The sequence below is a fragment of the Panthera leo genome, chromosome C1 (genome assembly GCF_018350215.1).
Source record: "Panthera leo isolate Ple1 chromosome C1, P.leo_Ple1_pat1.1, whole genome shotgun sequence".
Classification (NCBI taxonomy): Eukaryota; Metazoa; Chordata; class Mammalia; order Carnivora; family Felidae; genus Panthera; species Panthera leo.
The window spans coordinates 78,343,787-78,370,957 of record NC_056686.1 but is presented as its reverse complement, the minus strand read 5'-3'; the positions used below and the strand labels follow the sequence as shown (position 1 = coordinate 78,370,957).

The 27,171-nt window shown below is 36.6% G+C and overlaps 1 protein-coding gene across 3 annotated transcripts in view; it reads left to right on the top strand.

The window, feature by feature from the left end:
- DIPK1A (divergent protein kinase domain 1A) overlaps window positions 1-27,171 on the top strand; it is a 106,797-nt gene that overhangs the window by 60,074 nt on the left and 19,552 nt on the right. For all 3 annotated transcript variants that reach the window (XM_042952850.1, XM_042952851.1, XM_042952852.1), the window contains exon 2: window positions 12,386-12,520. In XM_042952850.1, the coding sequence (XP_042808784.1) occupies window positions 12,386-12,520 (135 nt within the window). The remainder of the gene's footprint in view (window positions 1-12,385; window positions 12,521-27,171) is intronic.

Sequence of the window (27,171 nt, the reverse complement as noted above, 5' to 3'; positions counted from 1 at the left end):
TCCATATATTAATAACCAGGAACTTTAGGAGTTAGTGGGATGTAGAAGAGAAACTGAGTATCTAAAATAGTGTCAGGTTAGTTTGGTCTTTTGTATAATTTTTAAGATCCACTGGCATTTTTGTGTTCAGAATATATGTTGCATATTTAAGAGATTGGTAGCAACAATCACTACAAACTGTTACAAATTTATAAGATATCTATTATTATCTTAAGCACCACAGGTAATCACTATATATTCATGAGGATTTTTTGGTAATTACTTTTCAACATTTCTCCCTCCGGCAAAGTAAAGCCTATTATTTCTCTAAGTACTTGTGTTAACTGCCAGTTTGGTAGGTGTCTCACTTAACACAATGCCAGCAAAAACATTCTCATATAGAAACTGTTTCAGTGCATTTTCTTTTTAAGTCAGCTCCTTTTCTTGTACACAAAAATTGCTATGATCAAAATCACTGTCATTTGCCTTTGAAGCATTTTCTATAGGTTTCACTTCGTTTCTTTTTTAGCTTTCTCTGGAATTGAAAAGAGAAATGGGAAGACAATTTTAGATTAACACCTGTCTGAGAAATTCCAAAATTAGAGATGGCCATCTGGTTTGCATGATTTGTAATATTTTATAAATAGAATCTTACCATTCCAAACAGGCTTTTAGCTTACTCTAAAATAATACTTAATTTAAAAACGCTTCAACTGTCAACATTTTACTATCAAACTGGAAAGAGGATTGTTAGATGTTGGTTATATTCACACCAAGAAGGAATGCTTCTGTAACCCTTTGTCCTCTGATACAGACAGTGGAAGGTCATATTCCTCATTCGTTGGACTCATAACCTGAAGGCCCATCTTAGATTCCTCTGTGCTTCTAATTATTCTTTAGAATAATTTACTTAGGTCAGGCCTAAAGCGTTCAACCACAGTAGCTACCACAGTAGCTCTTAAGATATCTGAATTTGACTGAGGTCATCCCTAACTTGGGGTACTTTAAAATTAGACTAGCTTTTGCTACAACTAATGCTAAAGATTCAGAGAGCATGTAAAAAAGTTATCAAGGAAGTTGTCAAAGAAATGAAACTAAAACTGTGATTTGCCTGTAAAATTATATGTGGGGGAAGGTAAAATAAGTGCATTTGAAAAAACCAGTGAATGTTAATTGTTGTAAGCCTTTTGGAAAGCATTGTAGCAATATGTACCATGAACCTTTTAAAACTACATCCCCTTTGACCTAGAAATTCTACTAACTGAAATCTCCCCTGAAGAAATAATCAAATACTCTGGCAAGTATTTGTGTATTTAATACAATAGGCAATAGAGTAAAGCGAGTACAGACTCTGAAGCCAGGTTGCCTCAAATCAAATTCTGGTTGTCCTACTTACTACTAGTATAGCCTTGCTTTAACCTCTGTATTTTCCTGAGTTTCTCCATCTGTAAAAAGAATAGTCCCCAACTCGTAGAGATCTTGTAAGGAGAGAATAATAATCCCCTCCAGTATTGGTTAGCAACCACAACAGTGCTGCATAACAAATTGCCCCCAAACTCAGTGACATCTAATGAGTCATACATCTGCAGGTCAGCTGGTGTTCACCTTTTCTGGGCTGCTCTTCCCTCCAGCTGTGAGATTGGTTCAGCTGGGTTGCAGCATGACTTACTCTCCTAGGATCAGTGGACTACCAGGGACCTATTCTTCTCCTGGTAGTGTCTGAAATATAAGAAAGCAAGTCCAATTATGTGCTTTTCTTTGCATTGCATCTACTAACAAACATTGGCCAAAGTAAGTCACGTGGCCAAGCCCAACATCAGTAAGGCAGGGAAAGTGGGGCAGGGGGAGGGAATGAATATTTGCAATTCAAGGGTTGACATACTATTTCTCTAAAGAGCCAAATAGCAAATATTTCTGGCTTTGCTGGTCATACAGACTCTGTTACAACCACTCAACTGTGCTGTTCTAGCCTGAAAGCAGCCTTAGACAGTAAATCAATGAATGGGGTGGCTGTGTTCCATAAAACTATATTTACAGAAACAGGTGGCAGAGTGGATTTGGCTCATGGGCCATAGTTTTCTGATCCCTAACCAATTTGTCACATCAGATCATAGAGTTTTTATAAAGATTAAGGAAATTAGTATATAGAAGGTGCTTATAACAGTTCTTGGTAGAGTATCACTAATGAATATTGGCTCTCATTAATAGTGTTGTTATTATTATAATAGCACAATATTGAAAATAATAAAAATATCCAACAATAGATACAGGGTTAAATAAATTAGGGCACATCCATACTATAAAATTCTATATATTCATTTACATATATTTTTTAAATATCAAAACTATTTAATGGCCTAGGGGCATATTTGTAGTATGTTAAGTGAGAAAAAAAGAGACAAATGATATTTAACATATGACCCCAATTTTATTTTTCTTAAGAGATGTGTATTTTTTATACATACATGGAAAAAAATTAGGAAATATATCCTAATATATCCTATATATCCAATATACCATATTGGATCATTTACTTAGTTTTTCTTTTTGTGTTACTGTTTTTATCAAGATATAATTGATCTATAAAATGGTATTAGTTTTAAATGTACAACACAATGATTTGATATATGTATATATTGCAAAATTATCACCACATGTGTTTACTTAACATCTACCACCACACACAGTTACAATTTTTTTCTTGTGATAAGAACTTTTAATTAATTAATTTTTAAATTTTATTTTAAATTCCAGTATAGTTAACATACAGTGCTATGTTAGTTTCAGGTGTACAATATAGTTATTCAACAATTCCATATATCACCCAGTGCTCGTGACAACAAAGCATTCTTTAATCCCCATCTTGTGATGAGAACTTTTATGATCTATTCTCAGCAACTTTCAGATATACAATACAGTGTTATTAACTACATTCACCAGGCTGTACATTACATGCCCCATCACTTATAACTGAAATTACATACTTCTTTATTGTCCATTTTTTCCCCTCTACTGGGCATGTACTGTTTTCTGGTATTAAAGTACTTTGATGACAAAAAAATATAATCTGGGTCCATTAAGGACTCTTCTTACTCTAATGTAGTTACTATTTTATTTTATTTTAATGTTTAATTTTATTTTTGAGAAAGCGCAAGTGGCAGAGGGACAGAGGATCTGAAGCAGGCTCTGCCCTGACAGGCTGACAGCAGCAAGCCCCATGTGGGGCTCAAACTCACGAACCATGACATCATGACCTAAGTTGAAGTCAGACATTCAGACGAGTGAGCCACCCAGGTGCTTCTGATGTAGTTACTATTTTATATGTCAGTTACATTTTAATTGCCTAGCGAATTAGGAGTTTACCCTCAGAGATGTCTGATTAGAATGGATTGTGTTGGGTGCCTGGGTGGCTCAGTCAGTTGAGCATCCGACTTCAGCTCAGGTCATGGTCTTGTGGTTTGTGGGTTTGAGCCCTGAGCCAGGCTTTGTGCTGACACTGTGGGGCCTGCTTCAGATTCTCCGTCACCCTCTCTCTCTCTCTGTCCCTCCCCCACTCGTTCTCTCTCTCAAAAATAAAAAAAAAAATTACAAAAAAAAAAGAATGGACTATGTGGACACTTTCCAACCTCTTGTATTTTTAACTTAAAGAAAAGTTATTCTGCTGTAGGGCTCCTAGAAAACAGTGGCAGGGTACCAACCAATGGGAAGAGAATCCTGACATAGTCTCTCAGGTCATAGGAACAGTAGCTCCTTTCAGACCACATTCCCTGAGCAGCCACAGCCCTTTCAGTGATAAAAGGCAGAATATTGTTGTACAGAGGTGAACAACAACATCCCTTCTCTGGCCACCCCAGTGTTTGAACATACACAAATTCTTTTTTCATGTATCAAAGGGAGATTAGGTTTCAATATTTAATTGCCACTGTGCCTAGAAGTCCCATAAATAAATACAGGGAAAGGAAGCTAGAGAACTCAGTAGCCTCTTCATCAATATCACAGAATATTAATTAAGATTAATTTATTTTTAAGAACCCTTTACAACAATCAAGTTTCATCTAAATTAAATCAATTAGCCTCTGGATTCTCCAAGATTTAAACTAGGTTGAAAATTGGGTTGTACAACCTTAGGAAGAACTATCCCAAATAAAATTTGCCCTAGAATGTGCTTTAGAATCTGAACTTTAAAGGGACCGTGCTTTTTTTAATCTTCAAGTTTCAGTAAAACCTAGCTAAACTTTATTTTAAGTGAATTGTTAGTGAATTTAAGTGCCAAGTAGGATTCCCATGTAAGATTTGCTTGTGGCTACTGTATGCTTCAGTAAGATCAAGACCAATATGGTGCCTTAGGCCTACTAAAAGAGGAAAATGGACACCTGATTTTCCCATTCTAGGTGTCAGAATCTTAACTGAAATAATAAGGTAATAGGAATCCTATATTAAAACTTAACCTATAACCATATCTCAAGTGGTTCTTTAACAGGGGACTTTGTATATATAAGACAAAGTTTTATTGATAGTTTTTGAGATTATGATATAGAATAAGAACTGTATTTATTCAGTCAACTTAAACATAAATATATACAACTACATATACTATTAATAGATTTTAACTCCAATTTCCAATTCTTCCCCACTAAGGAAGAAAGAAGAACCTGTAATCAGAATGGCCAAAAGAATTGTCTCTCTTCCGGCTGGCACCTCCACATTGCTTTTCTTCTTACCACTAGACCTTTCTTTGCTGATTCTATCCTGCAGAGGTTTCTAGTCTCCAATGATGACCCTGCAGTGAACCATGCCTTCTGGTAATCATGCCCTTATGGAGTAGTCCCCTACATTCAATTTGTTCTGGCCCTGTGTTACTGTAAGAGTGGGGCAGAAATGATTAGCTTCCTTCTTGATCTCTGAGAACATTTGCTCTGGGATAAGTCAGCTATCCTGTAAGAAGCCTGAATAACATGAGCACCATGCCCTGAAGAAGTCCAGCTAGCCACATGAAGCTGTTCCAGCCATTGCAACTAAGGAGTTGGATAGGTCTAACCCTGTGAGTCCTCTGTCACGTGCCTTCAGCCCTAATCACAAATGCATGAAAAACTTCAGGGGCACTGCCCAGATGATTCAATCAACCCTCAGAACCATGAGAGATGTAAATTACTGTTGTAAGCCATTAAGTTTTGGGATAGTTTGTTATACAGCAATAGAAAATTGGAACACGTAGCTTTCTTAACCCCTGTCTTTCTGCACTGGTATGTTGAAGAACCCCATGACTGAGTTCTTTTGCTGTTGCAAATGCTAATATTTCTTTTATGTAGAGTGCTAATGGAGGCTACACTCCCTTCCCATATGCTTTGTAAAATGCTGACTGCCTACTTGTTCATAAAAAGCAGTCAGGAGGGGCGCCTGGGTGGCGCAGTCGGTTAAGCGTCCGACTTCAGCCAGGTCACGATCTCGCGGTCCGTGAGTTCGAGCCCCGCGTCGGGCTCTGGGCTGATGGCTCGGAGCCTGGAGCCTGTTTCCGATTCTGTGTCTCCCTCTCTCTCTGCCCCTCCCCCATTCATGCTCTGTCTCTCTCTGTCCCAAAAATAAATAAAAAACGTTGAAAAAAAAAAAAGCAGTCAGGAGACTTCTAAATCCTAGAGATATATTTTTGCAGACTAAAAAAGTAATATATTCATTATAGAATATCTGCCTAATAGAGAAAAAAATAAAAATCACTCATGATTTCACCATTCTTGACATTCTGAGATAACTACCCTTGACATTCTAGTTTATTTGCTTGCAGTTTCTACAGTCTATTCTTTTTTCTTTTAATTTTTAATGTTTATTTTTGAGAGAGAGAGCGTGCATGCGCGTGCGAAAGCATAAGTGGGGGAGGGGCAGAGAGAGAGAGGGAGGCACAGAATCCGAAGCAGGCTCCAGGCTTTGAGCCATCAGCACAGAGCCTGATGTGGGGCTCAAACTCATGAACTGTGAGATAATGACCTGAGCCAAAGTCAGATGCTTAACTGACTGAGCCACGCAGGCATGCCTCTCTTTTTTTTTAAAGGCAGAATTGGGAGCATACATGTTGTTTTGAAAACTGATTTTTTTTTTCACTTACTGTATCACGAGCATTTTCCCATACTTTGACACTTCTTTGAAATAGTAACATACCATCGAAACTAGCCACAGACTTAAGGATCGCTCCATGTGATTAATTCACCAGGAGTTCTGCATTTTTGATGCTGTCAGTCACTAAGCGTAAAAAATATGAACCAGCATTCAGAGAAAATGTGAAAATTATCTGTTCATTTTTGGAATTTTATTTTTACAAGAAAATCAAAACAGAGAAGATGCTCATGTAAATAAAACTTTTAGAATTGAGATCAGAGAACAGCTAGGATTCTTCCTATAGATATGAAAATTCACCTCTTAGAAAGATGAATGCTAAAAAATTCTGACCACTAGACTAATACTGCTGTTTGACAAGGAATTGTCTAAAGTTTTGTCATAAAAAAGCATTTTCACGCTCAAGACAAGCTGGGAAGCATGGACATTTTTAGAACCTTTCTTTTCACTATTTTTAACTTCTAAAAACTCAAGGTTTTCCTTGTTTGGAATGACATAAAACATTTTTTAAATGTTTGAGAATCATAGCTGTTTTTGACGTTTGTGAGAGCACTAGGATAGTTTGCATTTGGTACGTTTAGACCTTCTTAGTGGTTTTCCAATAGTCCTGCAGCTAGTAGTGAGATATAATAAAGGTGTAGGAGCCATTCCAAATAAAGTTAATTGCATATGTTGTGGTATATAGTAAATATTTACCCTATTAAATTGTTTCTTCATATTTCTGTTTTTTTGTAGCTAGCATATTTTTCAAAAGTGTTATTACTGTGAATAGAATATATTTAAAGAAAGGATAAAAGTATGTCTGGGGATATTTATCCATAATTTTTACCTCTAGTTTTTCAGGCACATTAGTTCTAAAAAAGTTAGTTAGCTATAAGTTAGTCAGCTACAAAGTTACCAATATAACAAGAAGGAAGAAGATAGTTGTGAAGATTATTTCAGGGTAGCTGGTAATTGAAAAACTTGAATAAAAAGACAAACACACGTCTCTCAGCTTTTTCTTTGAAATGGTGAATGATAAATGATTGTTATTTGAGTTTGTGCAAATCATAACCTTATCTATTTGTTATGTTTTCTGAGTGTTCAGGTCCACTAAATTTGTTAACTAAATTTTTGTGGGTAAAAATAAATATATGATATTTTTCCCTGCTTCTCAAAATTAAGAACATCTGTGCAGGGAGTGTTCAGGGGTAAAGCTTTATATGTTTATAAAAGATGTTAAGTATGAAAAAAATAAGTATTGGAAGTAGTCCTAAATTTTGATGTGTTTCCCCCTTCATGCCTGTTTTTAAAACTTGATGTAAAATTACTTAAACAAGATCGAAGGGGCACCTGCGTGGCTCAGTGGGTTAAGCATCCAACTCTTGATTTCCACTCAGGTCATGATTTCACAGTAATGGATGGAGCCCCATGTCAGGCTCTGCGCTGACAGCACAAGAGCCTGCTTGGGATTCTGTCCCTATCTCTCTCTCTCTCCACTCCTCCACTGCTCATGCTTTCTCTCTCAAAATAAATAAACTTATAAAAAAAATTAAAAAGACGGCTTTGAAATTATAAAAAAAACTCAAAGGTTTTCAGATTTCTTTTGAAATAAAAAGATATCACAATGAGATAAAACAATATAGAAAAGAAGAAAAAGCATCACTATTCTTTAGAGGGGAATTGGTAGGGAAAGTTTGTTTCATTATTTATAGATTTGCCATCTCCAGTGATTTTTGTCTCCTATACTACTAATCATTTATTCTAGTCATAAAGAACTCCTTCTGTTATTTGCACACAGATGTTATATTTTTCTAACTACTGGTAGTAGTAGTTGATGTCTTAAAGACTATAAGCTATATTCTTTATATTAAAGAATATAAAATGGCAGTGTAATACAAATTTGATTCTTTCCATTTTTGTTTTCATTTTGTAATATAATCATAATGCGAGGTTTCTCAACCTTAGCACTATTGACATTTGGGGTCAGTTAATTCTTTGTTGTGGGAGGCTCTTCTGTGCATTGTAGGATGTTTAGCATCATCTCTGGCCTTTACCCACATGGTTCTAGTAATAATACTCCCCAGTCATGAAACAAACAATGCCACCAAACATTGCCAGGTGTCCCCTAGGGGGCAAAAGTGACTCCATTTGAGAACCACTGCCATAGTGTATTTACTAAAATTCTTATCATGCTTTCCAGGAGCATAATTTGGAATAAAGCAGTGTACCATTAGTAGCTAGGCACAAAATCAGAACAGAAAAGCTACTAGGCAGTATTTTGGATACCATAAATAAAAAGATCAGAAACAATAAGTACATTTCTTAATCAAAGACTGTATTGTCTGGGTAATTGGTACAGAACAGACTACTGGAAACATTTTAGTGATTACCAAACAGGGAAATAAAATTATTTAATAGCTAGAGAAGTCATTTATGGCTGTTTCTCTTCAATCATTATTTTACGATGTGAAGCAGCAGGATCTGCAGATATTAAAGGACACATGAATGTCCTTGTAACTATTTTGTGTTACCCCACATCACAGTGATTTTCCATGGTGTTCTAGAATACAAATCTCTCACTCCTTTTGTCATTATGTCTACAACAGGTGATGCCCAGTGCCCTGCTGGGAACATCATTAATCTAACTTCCTCTCCAAAATCTTTGGCATTTGGTATCATGACAAGCACTCAGCAGGCAAGGCAGTTCACAGGGTGTTTTTCAGTTTAAACATATGCCAGAGAAAAAAATTTTTAATGTAGCTATTTGAGAGATATAGAAAAGCAAAATGATTTCACATTTTATTAAATTGAATATGCAGGAGGGAAAATATACACAAGCCTTAGTTGCCTACATATATTAAGTTTAATGTGCATTTGAAAGCATCTTACCTCAGCTTTACTGAATATTTGTACAAAACCTGAATAGAAATTATTAATAAGGGCAGTTAACATCACTAGACTCCTTAAGATGGTGTCAAGAAGAAGGTAAGACAGGACCAAAGCCTGAATGCTGGGAGAAGACCCTACTCACTAGTTCTGTGTTCTTTTCCTTTACTCTGTGACTTATACCTGCTGTAGGGCAAGGCAGGAAGAGAAAGAAGGGAATAGTATATCTTAATCTTATTTTAAAACCCTGCTTCAGGGCAGGGCACCTGGGTGGCTCAGTCAGTTGAGTGTCTGACTCTTGATTTCAGCTCAGGTCATGATCCCAGGATCATGGGATAGAGCCCTGCGTTGAGCTCAGCTCTGAGCGTGAAGCCTGCTTGGGATTCATTCTCTCTCTCTCTCTCTCTCTCTCTCTCTCTCTCTCCCCCCTCCCCTCTCCCCCTCCCTCCCTCTGTCCTGCTCCCCTACTCTTGTACACACTCTCTAAAAAAAATTAAATAAATAAATAAATCCTGCCTAAAAAAAAAAAAAAATCCTGTGAAATGTTAATATTAGATTGGACTTCCAAAAGTAAAATCATGCCATGCTGTGGCCCTTCAAGTGACCCTCTGAACTATATATAGGGGTACTTGGATGGTAGATATATTTAAAAAATATTTTTTTAATGTTTATTTTTGAAAGAAAGAGACAGAGTACAAGCAGGGAGGGGGGCAGAGAGAGAGACACACACACAGAATCTGAAGCAGGCTCCAGGTTCTGAGCTGTCAGCACAGAGCCCGATGCAGGGCTCAAACCCATGAACTATGAGATCATGACCTGAACTGAAGTCGGATGGGCAACCAACTGAGCCACCTAGGCACCCCTGTATGGTAGATCTATAATTTGTTCTTATAACTGGAGATGTTCTTAAAATGCCTAAGACAGTAACAGTAATAGACATAATAGATAACCAGGAAGTAGTGACTGAATGAATGTATGAAAAGGATGCATCTTGATGTAGAAGTATGCCTTATTGTATAATATAGAAGTATGCCTTATTGTATAATATAAAAAACATTTTTACATCAGTAGAAAAAGACATACACAGAAGGCATGCATCCATCACCCAGCTTGAAAATTATCAACTCATGGCCAGTCTTGTTTCAAATATACTCTACCTACTTTTTCCTTCTCTATTGTTTTGAAGCAAATTCCAAATGTATCACTTTATTCATAAATATTTTGATATCTGTCTCTAAAAGATGAGGGCTCTTTTCTTTTAAAATAACATTATCACGCCTGAAAAATTAAAACAGTTTCTTAATAGCATCCTGTCAGTTTTCACATTTTCAAGTGTCTCATAAACGTCTTTTGAATCAGGACTCACTTTGTGATTATTTGATATATTTCTCAAATATTTTTTAATCTTCAGGTTTCCCCATCTTCTCCTTATTTTCTCCCTTGCAATTTATTTTTTGAAGCACTGGGTTGTTTGTACTGCAATGTTTTCCATAGCCTGGAGTTTGCTGATCATCCTAATAGTGTCACTTACTGAAGTCTCCCTTATATTCCTCTGCCCCCTGTATTTCCTGTAAACTGCTAGTTGGAGCTAAAGACTTAATCAGATTCAGATTTAGTTTTCTTTTTGCAAGTCCAAAAAGAAGGTGGTGGCCAAATCATAGAGCGTTCTTGACTTTTTGCTCAGTACCATGCAAGTTGATTTAGCTAACGTTTGTCGAGTGTTTTCTATGTGCCTAGCAATGTGCTTATGTTCTATGGACATTATGTCATTTAATCATATTTAAGCTTCATAACACTAGTGCATATCCATTTCTGTCTGATGACTAAATTTCTTTAAGAGGGCTAAGGAGGGGCGCCTGGGTGGCTCAGTCGGTTAAGCGGCCGACTTCGGCTCAGGTGGTGATCTCGCGGTCCGTGAGTTCAAGCCCCGCGTCGGGCTCTGTGCTGACAGCTCAGAGCCTGGAGCCTGTTTCAGATTCTGTGTCTCCCTCTCTCTGACCCTCCCCCGTTCATGCTCTGTCTCTCTCTGTCTCAAAAATAAATAAACGTTAAAAAAAATTTTTTTAATAAAAAAAAAAAAGAGGGCTAAGGAATCTTAAATGCCTTTCAGGCAACCCCTCAGTGTATACACAATTGTCATTTATGTGATTTAATTTATAATTCTGTCTGAATTTTCTTTTTACTGGATTCATTTAGAGCTATACAAAAATAGCTTGCATTAAATGCATTTTTTATATTTTAATAATAAAGCTCGAAGACCTGTCACTTCACTGTGAATTTGTTGTACTCAAGTTTTTTGGTACTGGAATTCACCAGCTGTTAATCTCACAAAAAGATAGATATCTAAACCACAAATAGGGCCAACAGAATTCAGTATTTCCTGAGTCTCTTTTTCCTTTTCACTCATTGTCTTCTGCAGGTGCACTTAGGTCTCTTTCATCTCTCTCTGCTTTCTTTGCACTGCTCACAGCGCTCACAGTATCCTACTGTTACCCAGGGTGAGAAACTGTCTGGTGATTGCAAAAGCAAAATTAGCTTTTCATTGTTTGTTTACGTATCTTTAATTTATTCTGTTCAGTTATCTCCATACTCCCCAGGTTTACCGTTTATAAAACCAAACCATTGGAGAGCCAAACTCGAAAAGCCAATGTCAAATTATCTTGACCAGCTGACACTTTTGAAGATTAAACTGTCTGATACGTGGTTGATGGAGAAAAGGCAGTAACTGGCCCATGTTGCAATTAGTTACCAGAGAACTGGAAACAAAACAATGCAAAGAGGGTCCCATTGTGCAGCTTTACAAGCTGACATGGAAAGAGTAATTTATTCTTTATATATTTTAACCCTTCTTCTCCAGTCATATCTCCTTTAATAGTTGTAACAACTTGTCTCTGAATATGACAGAGAAATAGGAGTGAATGAAAAGGAAGTTTAATTTCTTATTCTGGTTGCACTTCACTATGAGACATTAGACAAATAGCCAAATTCTCTGTCCTTATTTCTTTAAAACAAAATTATTTTTATACTGATTATCCATAAAGAACCTTAAGACTCTTATTTGAATAGTCTCCCATGAGCTCAGAGTGTGTATAGGAATTGTGTCTCTCTACCTGATCTTCCAGGGTGCCCAGGGTAGCATGGTGCACGTGCTCATGCTTCCTAAATGGCTTTCGATGCCGGTGGTATTTGAAAGGTTATACATTTTAAAGGGTATTTTGTTCCCTTTTTCCTTGGCAGAACCGAGGAGCTTCCTTTTCTAAGACCAGTGCTGTTTGGACTCAGTGAAAGTACACTTTGTTCTAGGAGAATTGCCATGTGAAAGCCTAGAATATATATTGAGTTCTTCCAAGAAAGGGGGAAAAATCACGTTCTAGGACAGTGAATACTGACTTGGTGCTGAATGAATGATTGTTATGTGCTCTTTTACTCACAGGCTCGCTTTTCATATGTGCGGATGAAATATCTTTTCTTTTCCTGGTTGGTGGTTTTTGTTGGAAGCTGGATTATATATGTGCAATACTCTACCTATACAGAACTATGCAGAGGAAAGGACTGTAAGAAAATAATAGTAAGTATTTTTTATTTCCTACTATTTAGAAAAACCATATTAATAGGTTATATTAATAATATATTTATACATACTAATAATTATTTTCAAAAAGTAAAAGTTAATTTGACTTTAGAGTTGTGTTGAACCTCTTAGCTTTTTGATGTGACCAAGTTAGTAGGAGTGTTCTGCATCTTGAAAAATCTAAAATTCAGAAAGCTAAATATATAATACAGATTACTGTGAGAGCATCCTCACTGCAGAGGGGTTTCTTTTTAAAATATACTGTAAGTTTAGTTTAATCAGGTAAGTTTTTAAATGTTTATAGAGTATAAAAGTATTATTTACCTTTCTGGAACATATCTTTTAAATAAATGGAGTCACTCTCAAGTACCAAAAATGTACCTGAAAAGCATATAGTGTATTTAGTATTCAGTTTCTATCCTAATGACTAGGTGTGTCTTAGGAAAATTGCTCTATCAGTCTAAGATTTTTAGTAGTAATTATTGGTTATATGTTTGAGGATAAGTAATTTTTTTAATTTTTAAAAAATTTTTAATGTTTATTTATTGTTGAGAGAGAGAGAGAGAGCTGGGGAGGGCAAAGAGAGAGGGAAACACAGAATCCAAGAAGCAGGCTCCAGGCTCTGAGCTGTCTGCACAGAGCCCAACGTGGGGCTCGAACTCATGAATCATGAGATCATGACCTAAGCTGAAGTCAGACGCTTAACCGACTGAGCCATCCAGGAGCCCCTTGTGGATAAGTAAATTTAACTCCTTGTTTTCTGCTAATATTTTCTGATATAAATAATATTAAAACATTGCATCTGAGAATTGTATTTTTGTTAATATGATTGTTGGAATCCCAGTGATTATAACTTATTAATGATTCTGTAGTTATTGAGTGGTTGCTCTTTACCCAGGCCAGTGGTACTAAGTATGTGCATATAGCAGGGAACAAGCTATCATGACCTTGGGAACTTACAGTCTAGCAGGGAAGATGCTGAATACAGTAAGGTAGGATAATTATTACAATAGCAAGCGTTATAGGAACATAAGACAGGGAAACCTGAAGCTTTCCAAAGTTCTAAAGAAATGAAATCAGTTTAACTCTAGCCTTTCTCAATCAAGATAAAAACAACAACAACAACAACAAAAATAACAAAGAAACCTCCTCAGGAGTATTACAGCCTCTGAAATCAGCAAGGGAGGAATCACTAATATAATAAGCAGGGAAATTAATTAGTAAAGACAACTCCCAAGTCAAGTTCAAAGGTGTCCATTGTATATGTCCATTCCAAATGGCCATTCCAGATCCTTGAGGAATTTTAAGATCAGAGGAACCTCTGGGGCCAGGCAATGTATTGCATACTGGTCAGTAATAGTTAAAATAATACTATGAAAGCCTCCCAAGCCCATTTTACAAATAAAGAAATATGTACACCTGAAACTAATGTAACATTGTGTGTCAACTATACTTTAATTATACATGTATACATATATAATATATATATGAATAAGAGAGAGAAGCACTTGCTTATGATGGTAGAGCCAGACTCTTGGTGCTACCTTATGTTAGAAAAGACTGACAAAATTATAGCTTAATAAAGCTAAGGAAAAAACCCAAAAAAACCTACATGCTCACCTTCAATGAAGAAGAAAGAAGCAGGAGTTATATAATCAATTATAATAACATAAAATAACCAAAATTAAGGACGCTACGTGGCTCAGTTAGTTGAGCATCCAGCTCTTGATCTTAGCTCAGGTCATGATCTTGTGGGTTCATGGGATTCAGCCCCAAGTTAGGCTTTGCACTAACAGCATGGAACGTGCTTGGGATCCTTTCTCTCCCTCTCTCTCTCTGCCCCTCCCCGCTTGCATGTACTTATTCTGTCTCTCTTTCAAACTAAATAAACTTTATTTATGTATTAATACAATAATATCCAAGTTATAAGGCATATGCTGGTGCATATTCTGTTATTAGTGAATTATAGTTGTATTTTTAATTATTTATGATTATTAATATTTTATTATTGAAGTTTTTAATGATTTTTCCTTTAATTTTACTTTATAATAAACAGAAGAATTCTAGAATAATTTAATAATTCTAATATAGTAATAATTCTAGCATAATTTAATGGTTATCTTATTACAACTTGAAAATAATGAAAACATTTTCTGAGCCTAAAGCATATCTTTTCCCTAAGGCTGGCTTAAAAAAATTGTAGTTTCTCTGCACAATTTGGGAATTATGTTCTTAAATCTTACCAAAACTGGTAGTATTAAGATCAGTAATACTAAGATAGTAGTAATATTTAATAAGAATTGTATGATTAGAACCAAAAAGCAAGCAGAAAAAATATTTTTTAACTATAAAAGCTTCAAAGAGCTAGCAAGATAGTGAGGAGTTACTTGGTCAAGATCTGGGAAAGGATGGTGAACCTAGAGTTGACTGTGTTTGCCTAGGGTATATAACCTAAAATACAGTTTGGAGGAGCTAGGAAGATACAAATCTATTTCAGGTCCTACAAGGATGGGACCTTGGTTTACCATGCTGTGGGCTGATACCCCAAACAGCTGAACCCCGGTAGTAAAGATGAACTAAAAGAACCTCAGATATGTGAGCTGACTTTTGTAGCCTCTTTTTCCCTCAGGGGGTATTGCTGATACTGGGCATGAGCAGTGGTCTGAGAAGTAGGACTGTATACTGGAAGAGAGTTGCTGCTGGGGACAAGAAACCAGCAAGCTTTTGTAGAAAACTAAGAGAGCCTCAAGCATACAGCCAGTTATCCTGTTGGGATATTTGCCAAATCCTAGGGTTTTACAGAATGGGAGGCTAAACATCTCATTGGAAAGCCTTTGAAAAGCAGAGCAGACATTTTGGCAGTCACACAAGATACTGTCTAGAGTTATGAACCTACCCATGGGGGGAAACCCCAATGAATTCCCAGGCTCTCTGTTAAAAACCCTAGAGGGCTATGATAATTTCTTGGAATGGAGATCAGCCAAAAATAGCTTGAGCTTTACTAGAACCGCAGCCTAGCCTCCATTCAGCATAGTCCCTGATTGGGTTAAGATGATCACCTTCCATTCTATCTATCCAAGGGAAGGGAAACCCTCTCTGAAAGCATTATGTAAAGAATTACAGGACATGGCAAAAGACAATGTGACATGATCAAAAACCAAGAGATAAACATGGACAATAGAATCAGATCCACAGATGATCCAGATATTGGAATCATCAAAAAAGGATTTTAAAATAACTGTGTTCCTGTTCAAGTAAATAGGAAGAAAGGTAAAGAAAATAAGTGAAACGATGGATAATTCCAACAGAGAAATGAAATGTATTAAAAAGAATCAGGAAGACAATGTGGCAGTTCCTCAAAAAGTTAAATATAGAATTTACATATGATCAAGAAATTCTGCTTGTGGGTATATACCCAGAAAAATTGAAAGCAGGGACTTAAACAATACTTGCACACCAGTGTTCATAGCAGCATTATTCACAATAGACAAAAGATGGAAACAACTCTGATGTCCATTAATAGATGAATGTATAAACAAAATACATGGAATATTATCTAACCTTTAAAAAGAATACAACATGGATAAACCTCAAAAACATAATGCTAAATGATATAAGACAGACATAAATGGGCAAATATTGTATAATCCCACTTATATGAGGTACGTAGAATAACAATTATATATAAATTGGGACAATGGTAAAAGGAATTAAAATGTTTAAGATTCTTATCATATAGCAGAGTAGAGTAAAAGTATCAACGAGTTAATATCAATTAGTCTATTAATATCAATTAATTAATGAAATATCACTCAATTAACTTTAGACTTCGTTGGAGTATCTGGGTGGCTCAGTCGTTTAAGCATCTGACTTTGGCTCAGGCCATGATCTCACAGTTCGTGAGTTTGAGCCTCACATCGGGCTCCCTGCTGTCAGCACAGAGCCTGCTTTGGATCCTCTGTCCCCCTGTCTCTGTCCCTCCCCCACTCGTGCCCTCTCTCTCTCTCAAAAATAAATAAACATTAAAAAAAAAAAAAAAAAAAAAAACTTTAGGCGCACCTGGATGGCTCAGTTGGTTAAGTGTCCGACTCTTGATTTCAGCTCGGGTCATGATCTCATGGTTCATGAGTTCGAGCCCCACATTGGGCTCTGTACTGATGATGAGCCTCTCTCTCTCTCCCTCTCTCTCTGCTCCTCCCCTGTTCTCTCTCTCTAAAAAACTAAAAAAAAAATTTTTTAACTTTAGACTTTGTTGATCAAAATATGCACACTGTTATTTCTAGGATAGCCTCTGGAATAGAAAAAGAGTGTATCGTTTCCAAACTAATAATGAAAAATGGAATAATAAAAGAATACTCAGTTCTAAAGAAAGCAAGAAAGTAAAGAACATATAGACAGTAGAAGTACAGAGTACAGACAGTAGAAGTACAGAATACATTACAAGATGATAGATGTCACAAATTGAATTCCCTGGGAAACAGATTCAGAGACTGAGATTTGCCTGAAGGATGTTTATTGGGGTGGGCTTTTGAGATTAACATCTGTAGGGGAGGGAGGAAACAGGATAGACCAGAGAAGTTAAACTGCAATACAGTGGTAACAAAGACCTCAGTCGATTATACAGGGTCCAGGCATCTATACCTTGTCACTGATCAGTCATTGAATACAGTTTTCTACCTTCTTCTGTCCTCCCTTAAGGGGACGTGACCTTGGATAAGGCTGTATTCTAAGGCTGAGGATAAGTCCCAAAGAAAGATTCAGCTGAGAGCTGTTGACTACTTACATGCCTAATAAGGGAATGAGTACTCTTGTTCTGGACAAGATATGGGTGGTTTACCATGGCACTGTCTGTAGTATATTTAAACCCAAATATATTGGTAATTACATTAAATGTAAGTGGACCAAATGCTTCAGTTAAAAGACAAAGATTATCATACTATACTAAAATTAAAAAAACAGGGGCGCTTGAGTGGCTCAGTCGGTTGAGTGTCTGACTCTTGATTTTGGCTCGGGTCATGATACCAGGTAATGGGATTGAGTCCCACATTGGGGCTCCACACTGCTTAATATTCTCTCTCTCTCTCTCTCTCTCTCTCTGCCCCTCTCCCCCACTCACACACACTCTCTCTCAAAAACAAACAATGATATTTACAAGAGAAACATCTAAAATATAAAGATGCAGATGGATTGAAAGAAAAAGAACAGGAAAACCATTCAGGCAAATATGCAAATTATAAAAAAAGGGGGTGTTTAAAGGAAAACCTATAGCTATATATATTCACGTAAGTTTCAAATTATACAGACTATACCTCTTTTTAGAATCTAAATCAGCCTTTACTGGCTTGAAATGTAATACCTTTTAAATTTGTTTCTTCTGTGTTTTAATTTTACAATATTTTCATATGTAATTGTCTGGCCTTTTCACAACCTTTGGCAATATCCACACATACTTTTTTTCGTCCTGGTAATTCCTGTTTTGAAATGTAGAGTCTAAACTGATTGCCTCTCTCCCTCTGTATTACTGCATAGACTGTTCTCCTATTTAAATGGACTGAACTGAACCAGAATATATAATAAGATGGCTAATTTTCAATTTGGTTATAAAAATATAAAGCTACATTACCTCAAAACCACATTTAGCAAAAACATGGTTGCCAAAGGATTTGTAGTATATAAACTCTGAACAGATTTACTCCAAAATCTTCTATTTCATCTTTGTGAAGGAAGATTATAAAGAAATACAGAGTGCTCTAGTTCTGGACAAGAAGATCCCAAAGAAGTCCTACAAACATTACTTGCTTAAGTTTAACAATGTGGGTTCTTTCCTTCCCTGTGTAAATTGACAGTTTGACTTCTAAATTTTCTCTAGTTATTTTTTTCCTGTTTTTAATCATTTAATACTTATATTCAAGGTAATTACTATCACATAACAATCATATAAAAATAAACCCATTTTAAAAGAAGTATCAGTTAACAAATATTTTTTGAACACCTACTACATGTCAGTCATTATTCTAGGTGTGGTGATTTAGGGTAAGCAAGATATAGAGTCCATGTTTTAAGGAGCTTACAGTATAGTGGAATATGTATAATAAAAACAAAAATACACAACAACTTTAGGGACTAAGAAGTGTAATAAGAAAGGATATAATAGCAATATTTTGTAGAGAATGGCTAGGGCATGCTACCTTAACTAGGGTAACGGGGAAAGTCTTCCCTGAGAAGATGGCATTTTGATTAGAACTTGATGAGAAGGAAGCAATTACATGAATATCTGGGCAAAAAGCATTTTTAAAAAAAGGACCATAAGTGCAAATGCCCAAGAGGGAGCAAGCTTGGGAAATATGATTGATTTCATGAGTAATTTATGAAAATCTGCCTCATTACTTTAGTCATTTCATGTACATTTTATTTATTTTTTGTTTTTTAATATTTATTTTTGGGGAGAGCACAAGCAGGGCAAGGGCAGAGAGAGGAGGATCTGAAGTGGACTCTGTGCTGAAAGGCTGACAGGAGCAAGCCAGTTGTGGGGCTCAAACTCACAAACCATGAGATCATGACCTGAGCTGAAGTCCGACACTCAACCGACTGAGCCAGCCAAGTGCCCCTAGTCATTTCCTGTACATTTTAAAATCTTGGATATTGATGGTACAATTCATCAAGTATTGGGAACTTCTTGATTATAAGTAGTTCAACCATATTATGTTAGTCTATTGGAGAAAATCCTAGGCTGGAGTCAAAGTACCAGACTTCTTTCCTGTAGTGTACTATATGACTTCGAGTAAGTGACTTCATTTCATTGACTTGCTATTAAGTTCATTCATTGTACAGGTGGGAGAACTACCCTGGCCTTGCCCTACCCACATCACAGATTTTATGGACATAAAGTAGAACTGAACCAGTTACAATGGCTTTCTATTACTGAATGATACTGTAACATATCTATTGAATATAGAGAAGGTTCTCAAGTCTTTGACTTGATTCCATTTGGCCTGGGGCAAGTACCTTAATATTTGATATTGCTATAACTATAACATTGTAATTCAGAAATTTCTCCAGAAGATTGCCCTGGCTGTTCCATTCAGAGCATTGCTTCCAAGCTGAGATCACTGTTTAGAAGTTAGATATCATAGGTGACCAATAGAATGTGATAAGCAGTTTATTTATATTTAAGAATCACAGTCTATCTTGTCCTACACAGCTTTCTTCTTCTCTGTATGTACTTATCTTTTTCCCTCTCTCTTTCCATTTGTATATGAGAGGTCATAGCTATTATAGTGGTTAAGAGCATAAGCATTGGAATAAATGAGCTTCAGGCTTGAGTTCCAGCTTTGCCATTCCTTAGCTAGATAGCTTTTTCTTAACCTCTGTAAAGTGGGGATTAGTAATACTGTTGTCTCATCAGGTGATTGTGAGGATAAAATGAGCTTATGTATTGAAAGGCTTAACACTGTGCCTGGCCCACAGTACTCAGTAAATCATCATTAGTATTGTTTTTTCAAGTTTATGCCTTTGAATCTGACTGGGAAGATAGCACACACACACACACACACACACACACACACACATATTATATGATCAGTTATATCAATCAAGGTTCAAGGAGAGAAGCAGAACCCAAAGAAATATATAGTAAGGGGCACCTTGGTGGCGTAGTCAGTTGAGTGTCCAACTCTTGATTACAGCTCAGGTCATGATCCCAGGGTCATGGGACCTAGCCGTGTGTGGGGCTCCATGCTGAATGTGGAGCCTGCTTAAGATTCTGTCCTCTCCCCCACTCATATGCGTGCGCACGCGCGCGCTCTCTCTTTCTTTCTCTCTCTCTCTTTCTCAAAGAGAAAAAAAATTAAAAAAAAAATTTTTACACTTATTTATTTTTAAGAAACAGAGTGAGACAAAGCATGAGCGGGGGAGGAGCAGAGAGAGAAGGAGACACAGAATCTGAAGCAGGCTCCAGGCTCTGAGCAAGCGGTCAGCACAGAGCCTGATGCGGGGCTGGAACCCACGAACTGTGAGATCATGACCTGAGCCGAAGTCGGACGCTCAACCGACTGAGCCACCCAGGCACCCCCTTTTTTTTTAATTTTTTTTTTTGAAAAAGAAATTTTTTAAAGGTTTAGGGGTTCCTACATGGCTCAGTTGGTTAAGCGTCGGACTTTGGCTCAGGTCATGATCTCACAGTTCCTGGGTTTGAGTCCTGCATTGGGCTCTCTGATCCTCTGTCACTGTCTCTCTGCCCCTCCCCAGCGCCCCCTCTCTCTCTTTCTCAACATAAATAAATAAACTTAAAAAAAAAAACTATCACAAGAAAAAGAATGTTTAACTATGTGTGGTAATGGATGGTAACTAGAATTACTGTGATGATTATTTCACACTATATGCAAATACCAAGTCATTCTGTGGTACGCCTTAAACTAGGATAATGTTACATGTCAGTTATATCTCAGTTTTTTTAAAAAAGAGATTTATTACAAGGAATTGACTTACCCAGTTGTGGGAGCTGGCTAGACGAGGCCGAAATCCATAGGGTAGATTGTCAGAACTTCTTGGGCATGGGTTGAAGTTGCTCTCCACTGACAGCATTTCTTCTTCATCAGAGGAGCCTCAATAATTCTCTAAAGGTCTTTCAACTAATTGAATCAGGCCCACCCAGATTATCTGGTATAACCTCTCCTAAAAGCAATTGATCACAGTCTTCAGTTATATCTACAAAATACCTTCCCAGCAACACCTAGATTATTGTTTGCTTCATTAACTGGGGACTGTAGCCTGGTCAAGTTGATACATCCAAAGACCATCAGATTGGATTAAAACGATTTAGTTGGGAGGCACCTGGCTGGCTCAGTTGGTGGAGTATGTGACTCTTGATCCCAGCATTATGAGTTCAAGCCCCACATTGGGTGTAGACATTACTTAAATAAATAAGTAAATCTTTTAAAAAATAAAATAATAAAATGATTTAGTTTGTACCAGAGATAGTTGTACTGCACCAGTTTAAAGAAAGAAGGCTTCAATGAACACACATCTCTGTGGGTAGAATAGTAGAGAAAGGCTTCATAGAGGATGTAGAAACTTCTGTAGGCCTTCTAGAATAGAAAGAATTAGGTGGGTTCTTGAGGAATGTCTTTCTCCTTGTAATTAGAAATCAGGCTTGCTTTAGTACTTTTATCCCAAAGAGCAATTTGATGATTAACATTAGATCTGAGAATTCCCAGAACATGCATTAGTAGCCACTGAACCACAGCCTTGGTTGTTGGGCCGTTTGGCTGCCCATAAATTAATAGATCTTCCTCTTTTGTCTTTTCATAGTAAATTTAAAACACAAACCTAGAATGTGGAACAAATTAGATATGTATTTCATATAAATTATATACTATGTGTGAATTAGTCTAATTTAGTAATCAAGTATATTTCTCATAATTTCAACATTGGAAATCAGTATAGAGCATTAGTATTATTTACCTGAGATGTTTTCTCTAATCAGTGGATAATTTTTATTAAAAGATGTTATAAAGTTAATGTGTTTCTTATCTAAGGTTCCAGGAAGCTAGGAGCTAAAACTGGAATTAATTTCACACATTGTATATTGATTTGCAATTTGAATTAAAGTTTCTTGTGTTCAGTTTTTAGTAATAGTGTGATACTATCCACTGTTATATCCATTATTTAGAACTTGATTCCAGTGAACTGCATAACAGGCTTTTAAATAGTAGGCTTTTAAAACTTTGAGAAGAAAACGCAGTGGGGGTGGTTTACCAGGAGAAGCCAAGGTTAACTTGGTGGACGTTGTAAGCACTGAGAACGGTTCTGCTCTTCTTTGTTTAAAGGCAGCTCTCTCTGAAACTGAGGGGGCAACCACTAACTCACCCTAATTAGATGCTCTTGGAAGGATCTGTTTTTTTCCAGTTGTGCTTTTTTCTTTTATCCACCAAGCTAATTAGAATATGTTGTATAGTTCATTGTACATTTTCTCTGATTACAGAAATCACTAATTCACTCATTATTTCAGCAAGTTCTACTTGGTGCCTAGTCATAAAGGAATTTTTCACTGTTTGTGTAGTTTTCTGCCTTCTTTAAAAAAGAAAAAAAGTAAGGACAGGGAGAGAAATTTTCCTTCCATGTAATTTTCAGGACAACACTGTTTAATATTGGTATTTCTGACATATTCCTCAATGATGGAGAGTGTTGGTTTTGAGGTTCTATCTGCATAGTAATGAGGAATCACTCACTGCCATGCTGGTGAACTTTTGTGAGTATTACTTGAGCATGTGCTTTAAAGTGGAAGCAATAAAAGATAAGGAGGCCCTGAATTTTATTACAGTCTCTTTAAAGATCTAATTTCTAGAAATAATGGTTTGTTGCTTAAAACAACTAGCTTAACATATATGAAAGTTAGGATATTTAGAACTATGTTTTCAATTAGATAGTGATACATAACGATTTCATTTAGCTTTGCATTTGCTTAGGATAAATTATTATATGACTCTAGAGGTTCATTTTGTGTTGTTATCCTCTGTTTTTAAAATATATGGAATGAATCCACTTGGAACATACTGTCTTCAGAGTAGAAGCGTAATTTTTTCCTTTTAAGAAAAGTATAATTTTCTTGTATGTCAACTTGAGTTAGATTACCAATCTCTTCCTGGTGAATTTACAGAAAAATATTTACTAAACAAGTGTATTTCAAGTTTTAACAAACATAAGCCCTATTCTAGGGGTAATGTTACTGTTTAGATTATAGTAGCATTTCTGGTGACCTTCGTGTGTTAATGCTGCGCTCTCTTATATCATGTGATGGTCACTGTAATCCTGAAACAGGTGGTATTGTTACCATTAGCATAATTCCTGAGAAGCAATAAAGAGACTAAGGGTTAAAGCCAGTTTAGAGGAAACAAGCCAGCAGGGCAACTGGCTGGCTCAGTTGGTGGACCAAATTACTCTTGATCTCGGGGTTGTGAGTTCAAGCCCCATGTTGGGTGTAGAGATTACAAAAATAAAGATTTTTTAGAAGAAACAAGCCAGCAATAAACACCATGATATTTTAGTTACATGCTTACCAGTATTTGCTAGAACTGGGAGATACAGAGATAACACATGTCCCCTCCCTGAAGATGCTTACAGACTACTAGAGGATATGGAAAAATAAACAAGAAGCACATAATTGAGACTGGGAGTAGGGTTGCTAAATTTAGCAAAACAGACAAACACAAAAACAGGATGCCCAGTTAGATTTGAATTTAACTTAAAAATGAGTTTCTTTTTTGAGTGTAAGTATATCCCAACTATTGCCAATAAACAACTAATATTTTTTCAATATAAGTATGTCCCCTGTGATATTTTACTGGGAAGTCGGAGAACATCCCAGAAGACTCCTTGGAAGAGGTTATATCTTAGCTGAATTTTGAAGAATCGGGCATTGCAAGCAGGAGGAGGCTTGTGCACGGCTACATTCAGATAGGAAAGAATGCTACATTCCAGGAACTGCCTGGCTAGAGCAGAGTATGAGGAGCAATTTACGGAGGTCACAATAGCAGAGTCAAAATCATAAAAGACCATTTACGTCCTGTTGAGGAGTTTGCCTTCCATCCTCAGGGCAGTATAAAGTCAACAGAAGTTTTTAAGCAGGGAAGTAAGTGGTCAGATTTATGTTTCAGAAGAATTTCACCAATTGTGGTAGAGAGGGTGGGCTGGATAGGAGATGCCACAGGAAGGGAGACCAGTTTTATGGTTGTTGTAGTAATCCAGGGACAAAGCAGTCAAGATTTAAATCATGGCGTTAGTGGTGGAAATGGAGGGGGGAAAATCGTTTCAAAGATATTAAGGAAATAATTTGATTTCCAGCACTTGGTGACCAGTTGAATGTGGGGGGAACAGGGAAGAAGGAGAAGTTTAAGACAACTCACTGTTTATTCCTTCAGATGCATGGGTGATGGCACCTTTCAGTGACATAGGGAATAAAAGCTTAAGTTTGGATAAGAGGAAATAAGAGTTGACAGCAAGTATAGACTGCTGTTTCTAGGAACTGTGCTGGGAAATCGGTCAGTTTTGATTTGGTTTAAATTTTTTTTAATTGTGGTAAAGTATACAGAACATAACATTTACTGTATTTTTAAATGTGTACTTATTTATTTTGATGGGGGAGGGGCAGAGAAAGGGACAGAAAGAACCCCAAGCAGGCTCAGAGCTGTCAGCATTGAGCCTGACTCCAGGCTCTATCTCACTAATGGTGACATCATGACCTGAGCTGAAATTGAGAATTGGATGCTTAACTGACTGAGCCATTCAGGTGCCCCTAACATTTACCATCTTAATCATTTTTTTGTTTGTTTGTTTTTCATTACCTTTTTTCAGCTTTACTGATGTATAATTGACAAAATTGTAAGATTTTTAAGGGTGCAATGTAGTGATTTGATATACATACACATTCGGAAAGGATTCCCTCCCTTGAGTTAAATAGCACATCCATTACTTCACATATTTACCTTTTTTTTGGGGGGGGTGAAAACATTTAAGTCCTAATCTCAACAGATTTCATTTATACAATGCAGCATTATAAACTACAGCCACCATGTTATTCATTAGATCTTCAGACCCTTATTCATCATCTAACTGAACATTTGTATTGTTTTACCAATCTCTCCCTATTTTCCACACCCCCCAGCCCATGGTGACCACTTTCCTACTTCGTTTCTAGGATCTTGACTTTTTTTTAAAAAAATGTTTATTTTGAGAGAGAGACAGAGTAGGGGAGGGTCAGAAAGAGAGGGAGAGAGAATCTCAAGCAGACTCCGTGCTGTCAGCACAAAGCCCGACCTGGGGTTGGATCTCACCAGCTGTGAAATCGTGACCTGAACTGAAATCAAGAGCTGGATGCTCAACTGACTAAGCCACCCAGGCACCCTGACTTTTTTTTTTTTAATTCTACATATATGTGATACCATACAGTATTTGTCTTTCTCTGTCTGACTTATTTCACTTAGCATAATGCCTTCCAGATTCGTCCATGTTGTCACAACTGATAGAATTTCCATATTTTTTAAAGGCTGAATAATATTTCGTTGTGTATATGTATATATATGAATTAATAAAATGTGTGTATGTATATATTTATGCATATATGTATACATATTTGTGTATGTATACCTATGTATGTGTGTGTGTGTATATATATATATGTATATATATATATATGTATATATATGTATACATACACCGCTCTCCCCCACATTTTCTTTATTTGTCCATCATTGGACAAATATTTTTTTTATAAGACAGGTTCTTCTTCTTTTTTTGTTTTTCAATTTTGTTTTAAGTAATCTCTACACCCAACGTGGTGCTTGAACTTATGACCCCAAGATCAAGAGTCACATGCTCTATAGACTGAGCCAGCAAGGTGAACCTACTTAGATTGTTTCCATACTCTGGCTGTTGTGAATAGTGCTGCAATGAACATGAACAGGTATCTCTTTGAGACAATAATTTCATTTTCTTTGTATATATACCCAGAAGTCAGATTGCTGGATCATATGGTAGTTCAATTTTTAATTTCTTACAAAACCTCCATACTGTTTTCCACAGTGCATTGTAACCATTTTTAAGTGTATAGTTCAGTAGTGTTAAGTATATTCATGGCTGTGAAACCAGTCTCCATAAACATTTTCATCTTGCAAACCTAAAACTCTATACCCATTAAACAAGAACTTCCCATTTTCCCTCCTCCCCAACCCCTGGCAACTACCATTCTACTCACCATTTCCATGAGTGTGTCTACTTTAGATACCTCATAAAAGTGAAATCGCACAGTACTTGTCATTTTGTGCCTGGCTTATTTCACTTCGTATAATATCCTTAGGGTTCCTCCATACTGTAGCATGTTTCAGAATTTCCTTACTTTTTAAGGTTGAATAATATTAAGGTTGTACATATATACCACGATTTGTTTATCCATCATCCATGAGTGGACCCTCGGGTTGCTTCTAACTTTTGGCTGAGAAATTGTTTTAAATTGACCTCATCCAGTTTGGTTATGCACACTCCTTAGATTCTGTTTTGAAAGATAAGGGTAGCTACTGAAAATATTTGCTCCAGGTGAGTATTAACTATTCCCGCACCACCATATTACTGGATTATAAAATCTGAAGCAGGCTCCAGGCTGTCAGCACAGAGCCCAACGTGAGGCCCAAACTCACGGACCGTGAGATCATGACCTGAGCCAAAGTCAGCACTTAACCGACTGAGCCACCCAGGTGCCCCTATAATGATGTGATTTCTGCTACACATATAGGCATTTATTCAGTCCATTTTTATTTGTAAGCAGTCACAAAACTTTTAATATAATCAGTCTGTAAATTTATTAAAGTTTTTATTCTGTCCTTTTCAGTATTCTATTTGCATGAAAGATTTACTCAAAGCAGAAGCAATGATACTCCAGAGACAAGCTTCTGTTACCCTTATAATTAGCGTCAGGCAACTAGAAATTCTGAGCCAGTGATTCTTAAAATGTGGTCTCTTTGACCAGCAGCATTAGTATCGCTTCTTGGAAACTTGCTGCAAATGCAGATTTTCAGCCTCACCGAGAACTAAATGAGTCAGAAACTGACATCTGGGTCCATCTTTCTGTGTTTTAGGTTTTTTTAATGTTTATTTAT